This window comes from Carlito syrichta, unplaced genomic scaffold, assembly GCF_000164805.1.
Source record: "Carlito syrichta isolate Samal-C Ts95f unplaced genomic scaffold, Tarsius_syrichta-2.0.1 Scaffold302953, whole genome shotgun sequence".
Taxonomy (NCBI): Eukaryota; Metazoa; Chordata; class Mammalia; order Primates; family Tarsiidae; genus Carlito; species Carlito syrichta.
In genome coordinates this window covers 184,386-199,563 of record NW_007247049.1, presented here as the reverse complement: position 1 = coordinate 199,563, position 15,178 = coordinate 184,386, and the positions used below count along the sequence as shown (strand labels likewise).

The window sequence follows — 15,178 nt, the reverse complement described above, 5'->3', positions numbered from 1 at the left end:
TGTTTTGGTGTCTTTTGACCACTAATTTTAAATTTTGAATTTAACATCAACTTCAAGTGATGTGTGAGAGGAGAACTCTAAAATGTATTAAATAAAAAATGTGTATTTATTCTTACATGCTTAAATTCAGTCATCTTCAAAGTACTCTCCATTTGCTGTAATATACCTACCCAAACGCTTTTTCCACTGCACAAAGCAGTTTTTGAACTCGTCAATTTTGATGCCTTTTAGTGCTTCTGCCAGCTTTTGTTTCACCTCTTCCACATCGGCAAAACATTTCCCTTTGAGGACGTTTATTCATCTGGGGAAACCGACAAAAGTCACTGGGGCAAGCTCAGGTGAATAGGAAGGGTGGGGCAAGGGCAGCATGTCGGTTTTGGTCAAAAACCGTTGAATACTCTGCACAGTGTGGGCAGGTGCATTTGTAAATCACCCATCATAAAATGGGCAAACGTTCAAAAAATCTCAAAACAAAAAAAAAATTAACTGACGTCAAATACAGCCTCTCACAATACTAGCTGTGGGTTCCTAGAACACTTGCTTAGTAGAGAGAGCCTATACTACAAGTGGTCCACCCTCCAAATAATAATTCCAGTGTTTTTTGGGGGGGTGAGCCCTCTGGTATTTCATTTAGGCAAATCATTTATTTCAAGTAAATAATAAAAATATGAAAGTCTAGTTTTAAGATCCCTAATGTTGGTAAATTTTTAACTAATTCTAAAAAATGTCAAATGATCAGTGCAGATTAAATCCAGCTGCAATATTACAAAACATGAAAGCTGAATGATAACTCTGAAAACATAAAAAGTCAAATATACCTTTTCAAATTACAAAATAAAGATCAGGTTATAATAGATGCTGTTTTAATGTTAATAATACGTTTTATCGCAATGATGAAAACGGAAATGACAGAAGGCTGAATGACACATCCACTGAAGAACATTGGCTGTGGAAACATTGTGAGCTTGTAAAAGTTTTTGACTATTCTAATGGGTCCTGTAATCATGCCTACTTTCTAAGGTTGTTGCGATATTATGTCCATAATATTATTCATGAGTACGTTTCTAGTTACTCAAAATGGTAATTAGCAAGATCATTGCTTTCCCAGTCTCTTAAAGAAGCTGGCATTTACTATGTTATTTCCTTTTTGAAGTTTTCAAAAGGTAAACCATCTCACCACAAGTGTTACCTTCCCTCAGAATAATGAACAGCTAACACAGTGATTATGATATGAGACCACTGTTCCAAGTTGTACCTACGTATGCTCATCTAATTCTCTTTTGTGTAAAACTGCATCATTACTATCTTTCCCATTTTACAAATGAGTAAACAGACAAGATACAAAAATCTTCAAGGTCACACAGATAGTTTGTAGCTTACCCAGGATTCAATCCTGACTTTTTTGGTTCTAGCATCTGTGTATTCAGTCACTCTTCCTCCGAGCATGTAGAAATCACACAGGCTGTGTCTTGGGCACACAGCTAGTTCAAGAGAATACAGGGGGAATGTAATATGAATAAAGTTTCACTTAACTGCTAGGGGCACGGCAGCCAAAAGTGTGAACTGCGGGATGAAATAACGTGCGTCAAAATCTCAGCTCTTCCTCTTTTTAGGGAACACAGATTTGTCACTTAATCTCAGTTTCAGCTTCTGCATCTATTATCATGGGACCCTATCAGTCCCTAACTAATGTCGAGATTAAGGTCCTTTGGGTCTCTGTGACATACTTACCATGGTGCCTGGCACAATATAAAAGCTCATGAACATTCAATACATTCCGAAAACAAGGAACTTCGTAACCTATTGCTGTTGCTCTTATTATTATCATTATTCATGTGAAAACGGGGGTCTTCATAACTACTCTGTGCTCAAGCTTCTTTCCTTAAGAGAAAACAATAAACAAAGAGGTCAATATACTGTTCACCGAGTGACTGACCCCAGTTATGAATCGAAAACAGTTAAAGAGATCACTGACAGCTGAAAAACAAAATACCCCAAAGGCAGTTCACAAACAAAATATTTCTTTTGGCTCTTCAGGGAATCAAACATAGTTCCCTCCATTTCCTCTATGTCTCTTCTGATCCTTTGATTCATCAGATCTTGTAGGTGGTCATAGATCAATGATCGGGTTCATAAGTATATACAACAATTCTTAGAAATCACTCTTCTTGGCCGGGCTCGGTGGCTCAACCTGTAATCTCAGCGCTTTGGGAGGCCGAGGTGAGTGAATTGCCTGAGCCCGCGGGTTCAAGACCCGCCCGGGCCACTTGGCGAGACCTCATCTCTACAATAAATCAAAATTTAGCCGGGCATGGTAGCGGTGCCTGCAGTTCCATCTACTGGAAGGCTGAGGCGGAAGGATTGCTGGAGCCCAGCAGGTCGAGGCTGCGGTGGCCGGGAGCAGCCACTGCACTCCAGTCTGGGCGACAGAGTGAGACTCCAACTCAAAAAAAAAAAAAAGAAATCACTCTTCTTAAGGCTGATTGTATTGTGCAATATAAATCACTCAACATCACAATCTTTCTCTCTCTGTAAATGGAACTGCATTTGGTGTGGCCAAATAGCCAAGAATTTTTATTTGTTATTGCTCATCTGCTTTTTTATATTATTTTTGAAATCTTAATGACATTTATGACGTTATTTAAACCTGTGCTGACTTTATGTCTTTCTATAAGTGTAGCCTAGATTGTTCGAACCAACCGTTAGACAGCAGCCTTTACAATGTCTAACAAAGAAATAGCCAGTGGGCAGGACTTAACATTGAAACTTAATCCATCACCAATGCAGACAGCAAAGTATCCCGTGTGTCACATCTGCTACAACCGTATCCTAAATTATCACCATCTTTGATCATGATTAAACAAATTAAATCATAATAAGGTTTATATGGATATATTTGTGCCCCTCACTGGCAAGTATATTATTTAAAAAGCATTCATGACTGGACAAGGGGAGCACTTAGGATGATTACACAGCGTTCCTCCAAGCTGCCAGCTTGAACAGATGAAGCCTTCATGGCAGATAAATTCCACAAATGAACAGCAACACCACATGAAGTCTGGAAGTTCCTGCTGATGTTGGTGTCAGATTTTGACATGCAGCAACTCTGCTGACTCCTGATCTCTTTCCCTTTGGTGTCTTCTTTTCTTGCAGGCCATCAAATCTTCTTCTGGACCAAAGCAATGTCGATATCACTACCTTCCGCACAACGGGTGACTGGCTTAATGGTGTCCGGACAGCACATTGCAAGGAAATCTTCACAGGCGTGGAGTACAGTTCTTGTGACACCATAGCCAAGATTTCCACAGAGTAAGAAAAAAATTGTATTAGGAAGAATGGATGATTCTTCCAAACTTTCTACTGAACATGCATGTTTTGGATTAATGTGTTATAATTATTAGTTGTACCTCTGGGTACATACTGTCTCCTGTCACTGCCGAATGGAACCATGGGCCTCTTTGTGATTCACACCTTCTAGACTGATGTGTTTTCACATGTCTTCCTCCCTTAAGATAGGGCCCTCAGTTAGGTGTTCTTGGATAGATTGGATATGACCTTCCAATAGACCTATAGAAACAGAAAAATATCCACACGGCAGGTCCAAGCTCCTCATTAAAAACATAAGCAGGCCGGGCTCAGTGGCTTAGCCTGTAAGTCCAGCACTTTGGGAGGGCGAGGCGAGGGGATTGCCTGAGCCCACGGGTTGGAGACCAGCCCGGGCAACTTGGTGAGACCTCATCTCTGCAACGAATTTTAAAAATAGCTGGTGTGGTAGCATAAGGCTGTAGTTCCATCTACTTGGAAGACTGAGGTGGAAGGATCACAGGAGCTCAGCAGGTCGACGCTGGAGTGGCCGTGAGCGTGCCACTGCACTCCAGCCAGGGCAATAGAGTGAAACTTCACCTCAAAAAAATCAAAACAAAACAAAACATAAGCAGACATAGCTTGATGTTCCTTATATTCCTGCATTTGTGATTTTCTGTTATTCTTACGAAAGTTTACCCCCTGTGATTTTGAAAATTGAAACTGTTTATAATGTGGTATACAATAAGCATAGCATCATCTGTGTACCATGGTCTACCCTGTGAGGGATATCATGCTAGAAAATGAAGTTTTCATTAGGTTTAAGATGAGACTATTTTCGTTTCCTTAAAAGAATTGCTGTCAGTTGAGAAAGACTGATTTTGCATCAGAATATTAATATTAATTGATGGTTTTGTGTGTGAAAGCCCAATAAGAATCAAATTATAATATGTTGTATTTTGTAGATGGGAATCTCTTGGTAAAAAGATCTTTTGATATGCGAAACTGCATATCAAGAAAAATGGGTTTATAAAGAATCAAGTGAATCTAGTGAATGATAAAAAATATCTAGTCTTTATCACAAGGTCTGGTATTTGGGAAATGGAGAGTGAATAACTGGAAGTCATAGTCTTCACTTCTCTGTGAATGAGAAATAATTTACTCCACTTCCTAGTGTGACTGTGTTATTTTTTCTTTTTTCTGCACAGTCCTTTTTCAATATTCTCATGTGCATAGCTAAAAATGGCTTTCCCTGTTCTAAGTCATATAGCACCATAGTGCCACTCAACTGACCAAGGTCCAGCTCTCGTAATTATAAATTCCCAGGAGAGAAATTCTGAAGGATTGAGTCCCACTTGCAGATTGGGTCTCCACAGTCATATGTTTTCCGATATCTAATCATTTCTGCTCAAAAGAAGCAGAATGAGATAGTATGAGCTTGGCTCTAGGGGTACTTTTCTGAGGGTAAGATGGAGGACTGTCCCATAAAATGAGTTATGTGCTGGGCAGATACACCAACAGTCATCCAGAATGTCACAGTTTGCATGCTCTATTTGGACACTGTTCATTTTTATGTTAGTCTTTCTACCTTTGATCTTTGTTAAATTAAATAAGCCCTTTAGTCCCCTTAGATTCCTTTAAGTATAGTCCTTGCCACCTAATATTTGAATATTTAAATGTATTGAATATATAAAAAAACTTTCATTGTCACTTTTGCCAATTATTTTTTTAAAATCACCATGGAGAACAACAGACCAGATGTCAAAGAGGAATGTGAAGTGTAATTAATAGAGATACAAGTACTCCACAAACTGATAATTAAGTGGATATGTAGATAATTTATGGTATAACAGTACAATTAGAAACACATTAACCCACAAGAACTCCAGGAAGGTTTTATTTTTATTAAAGAGAAGGACTCGTTCCCCCAAAATAAACTAAATTTAGACTCTAATGCATTGACATATCTGTTCAAACTGGAATGTTGTGTTTATTGAATAGATGTCTGACCTCATCAACAATACACTTTGAGTTTCTTTTTTATTTTTATTTATTTATTTATTTATTTGAGTTGGAGTCTCACTCTGTCCTGGAGTGCAGTCCTTCTGCCTCAGCCTTCTGAGTTGCCGGAATTACAGGCATGCGCTACCACGCCCGGCTGATTTTTTTTATTTATTGTAGAGATGAGTTCTCGCTGCCCAGGCAGGTCTCGAACCTGTGGGCTCAGGCAATCCACTCACCTCAACCTCCCAAAGGCGCGGGATTACAAGCTGAGCCACCGAGCCCGGCTCACTTTGAGTTTCTATGGGTAACTACATAGAAGTTATTTTGATCAGATACAGTTTTAAGATGTGTTTAAATATTTTTATAAATTCTAATTTTCATGATATAAACAGTTAGAGTTATGATATACAAGATATCTTCTTTAGAGCATAGAAGCATAGGAAAAAACAAACACAAAGTTGAGCATTTCCACACCATTACCAGATTGTCAAAGGAAAGTTATGCAAATGTTTATCCTCAATAAAATATCAACACTCAGAGCTTTTAGATATCGAACCACTATATTGAAGTTTATGAGGCAGAGCACCGTTAATAAGATTAACTGCTGCTTAGCAATTTAAATATAGCCACCATCATAAGCCTTGAATGTGATAAGAAAGCTATTTGCTTAAAAACAGTGAAATGACAGGATTTGTTATACTTCCAAGTTCGCGATGTATTTGTGTCAACAATACAGTGCTGAACATTAAACTCTTGTGGCTGGTTGGAACGTTTGTACTTAATTGTTATTATTGTTTGAACAACCTGTGAATATTCATTCAAGATGAAAGCAAACTCTTCCTGAGAGACTCATCTCTCTCCGGTCTGTGCTTCACAATGATCAGGTGGTCATGGATGACTCTGTGTTCCACTCCTTTCTCCTCCACTCAAGGACAATGTAGGATTAAATCTACTGCCCTAAAAGACATCGGTTGAAAGACATCGGTTTTTCCTTGAGTCTCTACAGTGCCGTGCATCTCATGCCCCTAGTTTATGCCACAGAAATAAGAATATACTAAAGTCTTTAATGTGCTAATATGGGTAAATATAATAAGGCAGCATTTTCACCTTGAATGCTATAAAATATTTAGCCAGAAATTTTATCTTTCCTTTTGCAATCTTCAGCTTGTTTGAATTTGATTGCGTTCAATCTCTATTTGTGTGTGTGTGTGTGTGTGTGTGCCATCCTGAACCAATTCAGAAATGATTCACTTGACCAAATAACTCTAGAGATTCTGCTAGAAGAGAAAGAGATAACTAAAATAAATATTGAATTTTTTTTCTATAGACTATCAAGTCACAGGGAAAGGCCAATTCCACATTCAAATAAATATTAATTTATTTCAGTTAGTTTAGGGATTTCTTTGACATGCAGGCTACTCGAGTCACCTAATTTTCATCTGAAACCCAGGATATATGCAGTTTTATTCAATAAACATATATTTTGAAAATGTTATTTCGTAGCCTAAGATGGATTTAGGAAGATTCAAGTGAGAAAGGAAGAGAGGAAGGGAAAAGGCAGTGACTGTGACTGTAGAAACTGGAGAGAGAATTAAGTGTGTGGAATGAATATTAAGTAGATTAATTGCTACATGTCATTATTCTGCACCCCTGGATGCTATTTTCAAAGTGCCATCACCTATCCCTTTGCCTTTGAAGTCCCAGATAACACATTAACCTCTGGTCTCAACCTTGAGCTGCTCTTTAGCCTTGAACGTTTTCTCCACCGTTCTTCTGCATGGGATCATCAAAGTAAAATGAGCACGCAAGGAGTGTCACAGAGACTGCAGAAGCCGGTGTTCAGAACTCTTTTGGACACGGCAGGGTAGTGGGCAGAAGACATTTTGGCAAGAGTAGAGATTGTGGAGGGTGCGTAAAATCCCCTAGCTAAGGGATAATCCAAACAGATAATTAATTCCCTTTCCCAAAATCCAATATAATCCCTTGCCTTAATATAACCAAAATTATATTTGTTTGCCTATGTTGGGTTCCCAGACACAGAATCTGAGTCAGTTTTGTGCAGATTTCTTGAGGAATACACTCAGGAGATTCATCTATAAAGAAATGAGGGGGAATGTCACAAATTGGTATGTGAACTCTCAGCGTCTGATTATTTTTCAGCCATTCGGGGATAAGTGCTTCAGTTCAAAAGGGAAGATCAGGCCAAGCACCCCAGCCTGTGTCACTCAGTAACTATGCTTAAGTTTCTCAAAGATCTCATAAAATTACCATATGACATTGGAATATTTTTCCTGCTTTCCATGACTCTAATTTTATTATTTAAGTTTGTGGAGAAAAGGAAAAGAAAGACACAAAGGAAAAAAAAATTATCCAGTCATAAACAATATGTTACAATATTAGAAGAAAAATGGAAGAAGAAATGCAAAAAGAGTGAGAATCTATTGACTTGTACACCTATATTTGTATCTGTCCTGTTTGCTGACTCTAGACTCATAATCTGACTTTGTTATAGTTTGGGCATGAGTGGGAAAATGTTTATTCTTTATTTTAAAGATAGACCAGTGGTACATATATAGTCAAAATCCCAGAACACGTACTCTGAAAAGCCAGGATCAACAGAGGCAGCATGCATTATTCTAAGTGAAGGCTTTTTTTTTTTTTTTTTTTTTTTTTGAGTTGGAGTCTCACTTGGTCGCCTAGACTGAAGTGCAGCGGCCACTCCCGGCCACCGCAGCCTCGACCTGCCGGGCTCTGGTGATCCTTCCGCCTCAGCCTTCCCAGTAGCCGGAATTACAGGCATGTGCTACCACGCCCGGCTGATTTTTTTATTTTTATTGTAGAGATGAGGTCTCGCTGCCCAGGCGGGTCTCAAACCCGCGGGCTCAGGCAATCCACTCACCTCAGCCTCCCAAAGGCGCGGGATGACAGGCTGAGCCACCGAGCCCGGCCCAAGTGAAGGCTTTTATCATCCGTGGTTACACTAAGCACGCAAGCTTGACATTCCCATGCCTCCCCACTCGCCCTCTTAGAGAAGAGTGTGATCAGTGAGCACCTCAGGCAAGATACAAGCCGTCCCTACAGCGTGTATCAGCCATTTGCGTGTCAGCAAGGAAGGACCCTGCCGGTCATCAGGAACTTAATTCCCAGCCCAGAGGATAGGAACGTGGCTCACAGTCTTGGTTAATTTCATGCAGTTGATGCTTAAATGACATATCCATTTTTTCTCAAATGTTTACTTACTATCTTCTTGCATACCTTTATTGCCTTAGCACACACTCCTTAAGAAATCAATTAGTCCATTTCTATGTAGCTGAATTCCCAGTTTTTATTTCGTGCTCAGTATACAGGAACCCAGTGTGTGTGTGTGTGTGTGTGTGTGTGTGTGTGTGTGTGTGTGTGTGTGTGTGTGAGATATTCCCACATGTGTGACTTTTCTTCTTGCCATTCTTTCTCAATATGCCTGTCTCTCCTTGCCAAGTGTTACTTAACTCCCTACTCAACTTCAACCAGAGGAATCTATTTCCTATGTTTATTTCTTCAGTAAGTTTGTATTGAGCCCGCTAAATGACAGCCATTGTACAGGGTGCTATTGATAAACAGAATATAAAATAAGCAAAAATCCAATTCATAGGGAGCTCACCTTGTGGGACAAGACAGGGAATAAAGAAAATAAATCAGAAAAGAGTTGATAGACTTGATGGTAATACATGCTTTGGAAGAAATTGAAACTACAAAGAAAACTAGAAAGTGCAGATACAAGTGCAGGGAGGCTTTACAATATCAGATGGGAGGGTTGAGAAAGCTCTCAGTAGAAGGCATGTCTGGGCATCCTTCATTCCTGAAAGAGGTGGGTATTTGAAATAATTACTGGAAATAAGAACATATACTCAATTTTTTCACATGTTATCCAAGTCTTTTGCTCCTTAAATATTTTTTTTAGGTTTTTATGGATCTCTATTTTAATGCCTACTTTTCAACTTTAAATGTTATGAAGTTTAATAAATAAAAATATGCCTTTGTTATTTTTTCTGTTTCGAAAGAATTCTTACTTTAAAGAGATTGGTCCAGTTATCTATAGCTGCATCACAAACTTCCCCAAAACTTATAGGCTAAAATAGCAACAAGTTTTATCTTACATCATGGTGTTGTGGGTTATGAATTAGGCCAGCGCTCAGGTGGGTGATTCTTTGTCCTTTATTGTTGTTGTTGACCGAAGCTTTCAGCTGATCAATGTAATGATCTGGTCTGGAGACGCTTTCATTCCCATGTCTGCCTTGGTGCAGATATTGTCTACACAACTGGTCTCACCTGGGGTTGTAGACCAAGGTACTTACACGTGGCCCCTTCAGGACTGCAGTTTCAGGTAGTCAGACTTAAGTGGCAGCTCTGAGGCTTCAGAGAGGATGTCTCAAGAGATAAGAAGTAGAAGCTGGGAGCATCTTAAGGCCTGAGTGCAGAAAGGGATATAGTGTCACTTTTGGCACATTCTGTTAGTCAAAGCAGTCCCAAGTGGACCCAGATTCAGAGGAAAGAGACAAAGTCCCACAAAGAATATGTAACTGTCTGGATTAGTTTCCCAAGGCTTCCACAAAGTATTACCACAACAAACATGTTGGCTTAAATAACAGAAGATTATTGTCTTACAATTCTAGAAGCCCTAAGTATGAAATAGAGACATTCGTAGGACCATGCTTGCTCCAAAATCTCTGAAGGGTGGATGCCTCCTTGCCTCTTCTAGCTTCTGGCAGATCCTGGTGTGGCCTGGGTTATGGCAACATGACTCCAACGTGTCTTTTCATCTTTGCATAGCCTTCTCTGTGTCACTGAGTGACCTATTCTCTCATAAAGAAACTGTCACTGGATTAAGGTCCCACTCTATTCCAGTCTGATGTAATCTCAATGTTTTGCTTTAATGGCATCTGCAAAGACCCCATTTCCATATGAGGTTACCTTGTGAGGTTCTGTGTGGAATTTTTGAGGAGACACAAGTCAACCCACTACATTGTCTGTATAGTCTTTGACAAGACAAGGGTAGAATCATGAGGATATAACACATACAAGGGGGGGACCCAAAAATGGAATTTATTTATTAAAAAATTGTGTATTTACTCTTAGATGTTTAAACTTCAGTCACTTTCAAAGTACTCTCCATTTGATGCAGCACATCTATCAAGACGTTTTTTCCACTGCTCAGTTTTTGCACTTGTCGATTTTGATGACATTTAGTGCTTCTGCCGTTTTTGGTTTCACCTCTTCCATGTCGGAAAACGGTTCCTTCTAAGGACTTTTTTCAACCAGGGAAACAAAAAAGAAGTCACTCAGGGCACCATCGGGTGAATAGGAAAGGTGGGGCATAGGTGTCATGAAGTTTTGGGTCAAAAACTATTGAACACTCAGCGTAGTGTGGGCAGGTAAATCACCCATCATGAAATGGGCAAATGCGTTGAAAGAATCTCCCCCCCGAAAATTCACTTAAGCCGAACATAGCCTCTCACAACACTAGCAAGTTCACTGATGCTGATGGACTCATAAAACACTTAGAGAAATCCTGTATTACTAAGAACCCACCTTCTAAAAAAAATCAATTTTGGGCATCCCCTCTCTTAGATGTTGCAAATATCAGAAAGTTAGGTCCAAAGTCCCAGGATATATCATTGTGCAAGTTTTGTTTGTGGAAAATCTCCTGCTTATATACTATCCAGAAAATAATGATTCTCATATTTTCTCTCTTTTTACAGTGACATGAAAAAGGTTGGTGTCACTGTGGTTGGGCCACAGAAGAAGATCATCAGTAGCATTAAAGCTCTAGAGACACAATCAAAGAATGTTCCAGTGCCCGTGTAAAGTTCTACTTCTGGAAGGCAGTGGTGACTGTGGAAGATTTTGCATCACTCTGTAGACAGATGATAATGCTAGAAATACCGGCGGAAGTTCCAAGTCCAATAAGACTCTCAGATATGAGTACAAATGCCTTAAAATGGAATTGAAAAACTCTTTATTTTCTCTTATCATTTAGTGGATGGGTGGGTGGGAGTCTTTGCTTTGTAATTGCTTTTTAAAAAAATATTAGTTGATGGATTAAATTAAAATTCTTCAATGCAAAATGGTGAAGAACTAGCATAGAGCCATTGATCAGAAACTGACTATCATAAAAGCAAAACAAGTGAAATGTCAAAATGGACATGGTGGCTTTGTTTGCAAATAGCCACAAAAGAAAAGACTTGTAATATTTTTATATACAGAAGGAATCTGCAACAGGTATTTTGTTTCTTTAAAAGCAAACAAAATGAGGAATTTATACCTCAAACTATCTGGCCATATTTACTACCTTTTCATTGTATTATTCTCTTTTATCTGTTTAAAAGCATATAGAGATGAAGTTTGTAGTTGTTTTAAGTACTACACATTTTTAATTGTTAGCTTCCTTAAGAATATCATGTAAAGAAATGTCTTAATTTTTGAAAAAAGTACATATTTATTTTCTTTCGAATTGTCTTTATTGTTTTATATTTATGCTTTGATGATTTAATTTGGATTTATTGCAGCCAAGTGCCAAATGCTCTCTCAAATTGTCAGCAGTAGGAAACATGTCTAACTAGACATAGATAATGATTAGTTTCTCTCCAGATTTTTTGAGCCATTCACTTACATGTATTTAAAGAAATGAAGCCTTTTCCCTGTTCATATGCTAACCAAATCTCTCATAGTCTATATTATTTCATTCATTTTTGTCTCTCCATTTCCCATAAACTGTATGTTCCTAATTAAGTGTCACATTCTGGTTTGTATGTAACAGATTTTCAACCAGATGATGACATACCTTTTCTGCTCTGGTGCTTAGAGACCATCAACTCCCTCCTTTAGCAAAGGAGTCATGTTAGAGTTCCTAAGAATAGGAAAAATTTGGAATTCTATCTAGATTGCTGCGTTAACTGGCAACACAGCCTATAGACCAATGCATGAGTCAAAAAATTACTTGCTAACTGGCTTTGAACCACTTAATATAGTTGCTTAAAGTTGCTGAGCTGTTGATAGAGAATGATGACAATGGACATACTCATCTGCATCCCTGAGGTTTAGGCCAATTAATTAAACATTGTGATCATCAATACCAGGTAATAATATCTTTAAGGGTCTTCCACTTCAATGCACCTATTGTAATTTTGGTGTGTAACTTAGAATCATTGAACTTATTTGACCTTATTGTACATATAATTTTCAAAACAGCAAGTCATCTAGCAAATGCCTCAAAATCTGTAGACAGTGGATAAATGTCTCGTTGCAGGGATTTAGACTTTCTGTTACACAAAGGCCAACTATGAGCATGCCAAGAAATGTTTGAAAATGTTTGAAAGGATGAACTTGGTGGAGATCTAGCTACTAATATATTCTGAAGCAACATTATCTATATTCTTTCTAATGTTGATGATCATGGGTATCAGAAATGCATTTGTTACAAGAATATATCGGATAAAACAATGCTGCAAACTTTATGTTCTTATGCAAAATGGAATACTAAATACAGCTTGCAATCACAAATCAAAATTCACAAGTGTTAATCTGTTGTAAGTTTAGTGTAATAAGGCATAGATTGTGTTCCTTCAGATATGAGAGTTTTCTCAAATTTTGGCAATATTCCTTGTAGTTAAATCATGCTACTAGAATTCTGTATTGGATATATAAGAGCATGAACATTTTAAAAAGGTGTGTGATTATGAAATTTCACTTAAATCTACTAGAAGCATCTAGGAAACATTTTTTCAATCAAGTATTTTGCGTTTTGGAATGTCAGAATGAGATTGGAATCTGGCTTTAATCTCATTTTTCCCCAGGCTAACACTTTTTTAGATACTGTTCTGACCATACTCAAAAAGCTCTGTGAATTTCATAAACTAATAGAAGTTGAAAATTGTTGAATCTAAATTTACTTATTTTGGCTGTGGTTTCCATTTGAAAGTAGAGGTTGTATACATGGTATACTGCTTTTCATTTTCCTAATATTTTTCTACCTGACCTCTTATAAATTTACTTTACACAATTCTGACCCTGTACATATGTAAACATGAGTGTACGATCCTTAACTGTGGAGTAGAGGTACTAGAATTCAATGGCCATCTCTTTGTACTGGAACGGCATTGACCTTCAATAAACATGAAGTCACAACTCCTTCGCCATGCTATGTACCATATTATCTGTTTTGTATCTTAAATTTGTTTTACATATATTATTTATTTTTGATGACTCACCCAGTTTATACTGTGCTATCAATGAAGCCATGTATAAATATGATAGGTTTGGCAGTATGTGTTTACTTTAAACTTGTCTTTTCAAAACATTACTCCTTTATGTTGTACAATGTAGATGGCCTCTTACTAATGTAAAATGATTTGTAGTGGAAACATTTATATTTTTATAATAAACATAATGAAAATATTTTTTAAAGATTGGAATACAGAAGTGGTCTTTGAAGTTTTTTTTTAAAAAATCTGCTTAGTTAAACAGTAAAATAATGAAACTTAAGTCATGAAAATCGTGCTCCTGTTTTATTTTTCTCCACTAATTAGGAAGGATTTATGTTTTATTATCACATTTTTAGTTTGAACTTTATTATCAAGAACCTAGAAAAATGATCAGCAAATATCATCTTTATAGTTAATAAGCATTGTTTTAGACAATTCTCTTTTTATTACTGTGACAAAAAAATAAGTTGGATTAAGGAAAAAAAGAACATTTTTTTAGCATATGTAACTGAAAAGTCTGGGAATAAACTCTCCAGCCAAGAGCCCAGGCACAGATGAAACCCAGAATACAAGCCATGTCATAAGGGTTGTCTCTCATTCTCTGTCTTCTTCCATTGACTCTATTTTTCTTCCAGCTGGGTTAATTTTCAAGTGATATCTTTTTACAAGGCAGAAAATACTGTTTTATTTAGTATAATCCTACATTGCAATTTCTATAAATCAGTACTGTCCCTCGATTGTTCCAGCAGAAATCATGTGACCTTGGCCTTACTTGGGGTCACAAGCTCTATCATTCTGGATTAGGGAATGAATTACTCAGATTGGCAAGTACTCAGTCCTGTGCTTGCCATTGAAGATAGTGGGTGAAGTCATGTAGTAGCAATGCTCTACAGTGGTTAGAGGTGTCAGAGTAGATACTATCCAAAATAAAGTCAGAATACTGTTTATGGGTAAAGAAGGAAGTAATGTTGGTCAGGTCAAATAAAACAAAGTAAAATCCCAAAAAACTGTAACTGTAAATCCCATGTTCCAGCACACCTTGCTACTTTGTATTAAATAGGTCCTTTGTCATTTACAGTCCACTTAAAATGATTATCCATGAAAATATTTTTAAAAGCTGATTACATGCAAAATAAAATAAGTGATCAAGATTCTCAGAGAAGGAAGTAGCTAGGAAGAGATCGCAAAACAGGCCAGATTTCTGTTTGCCTTGAAGAAGAAATAGCATTGGATCATGTTGAATGGAGGAAAGGAAAGAATATCTCGTAAGCAGAAGACCAGTTAAATAAAGGGGAAAGGAAGACGTAAAAATAATATATTTACTTATTTAATAAATATGTCATAAGCACCATTATGAGCCAGATGTTTTGCTGTCACTACTTACAAGTTACTTCATTAAATCTCTTGCAAGAATTCTGTAAATAGATTTTACCTACTTTTAAGTGAGAAGGAAATCCAGACTCAGAATGTCCATGTCACCTAACCAAGGTCACTCAAGTATGTAGATAGACAGATGTTTCTGCCTGGAATCTTTTTTTTTTAATGTGTGTTCTTTCTAGCATATTATAACTATCATCCCCATAATGTTCTGAGGACAGTGACAATGAAAATTTGCAAAAAAGTCTTGCAGG

At 37.5% G+C, this 15,178-nt stretch overlaps 1 protein-coding gene across 1 annotated transcript in view; it reads left to right on the top strand.

The window, feature by feature from the left end:
* LOC103259681 (ephrin type-A receptor 3) overlaps positions 1-13,757 on the top strand; it is a gene marked incomplete at its 5' end in the record, with an annotated part of 80,283 nt that extends 66,526 nt beyond the window's left edge. The window contains 2 exons of the mRNA XM_008057333.2: positions 3,154-3,309; positions 11,046-13,757. Coding sequence (XP_008055524.2) covers positions 3,154-3,309; positions 11,046-11,151 — 262 coding nt within the window. The remainder of the gene's footprint in view (positions 1-3,153; positions 3,310-11,045) is intronic.
* Positions 13,758-15,178: the final 1,421 nt, after the last annotated feature.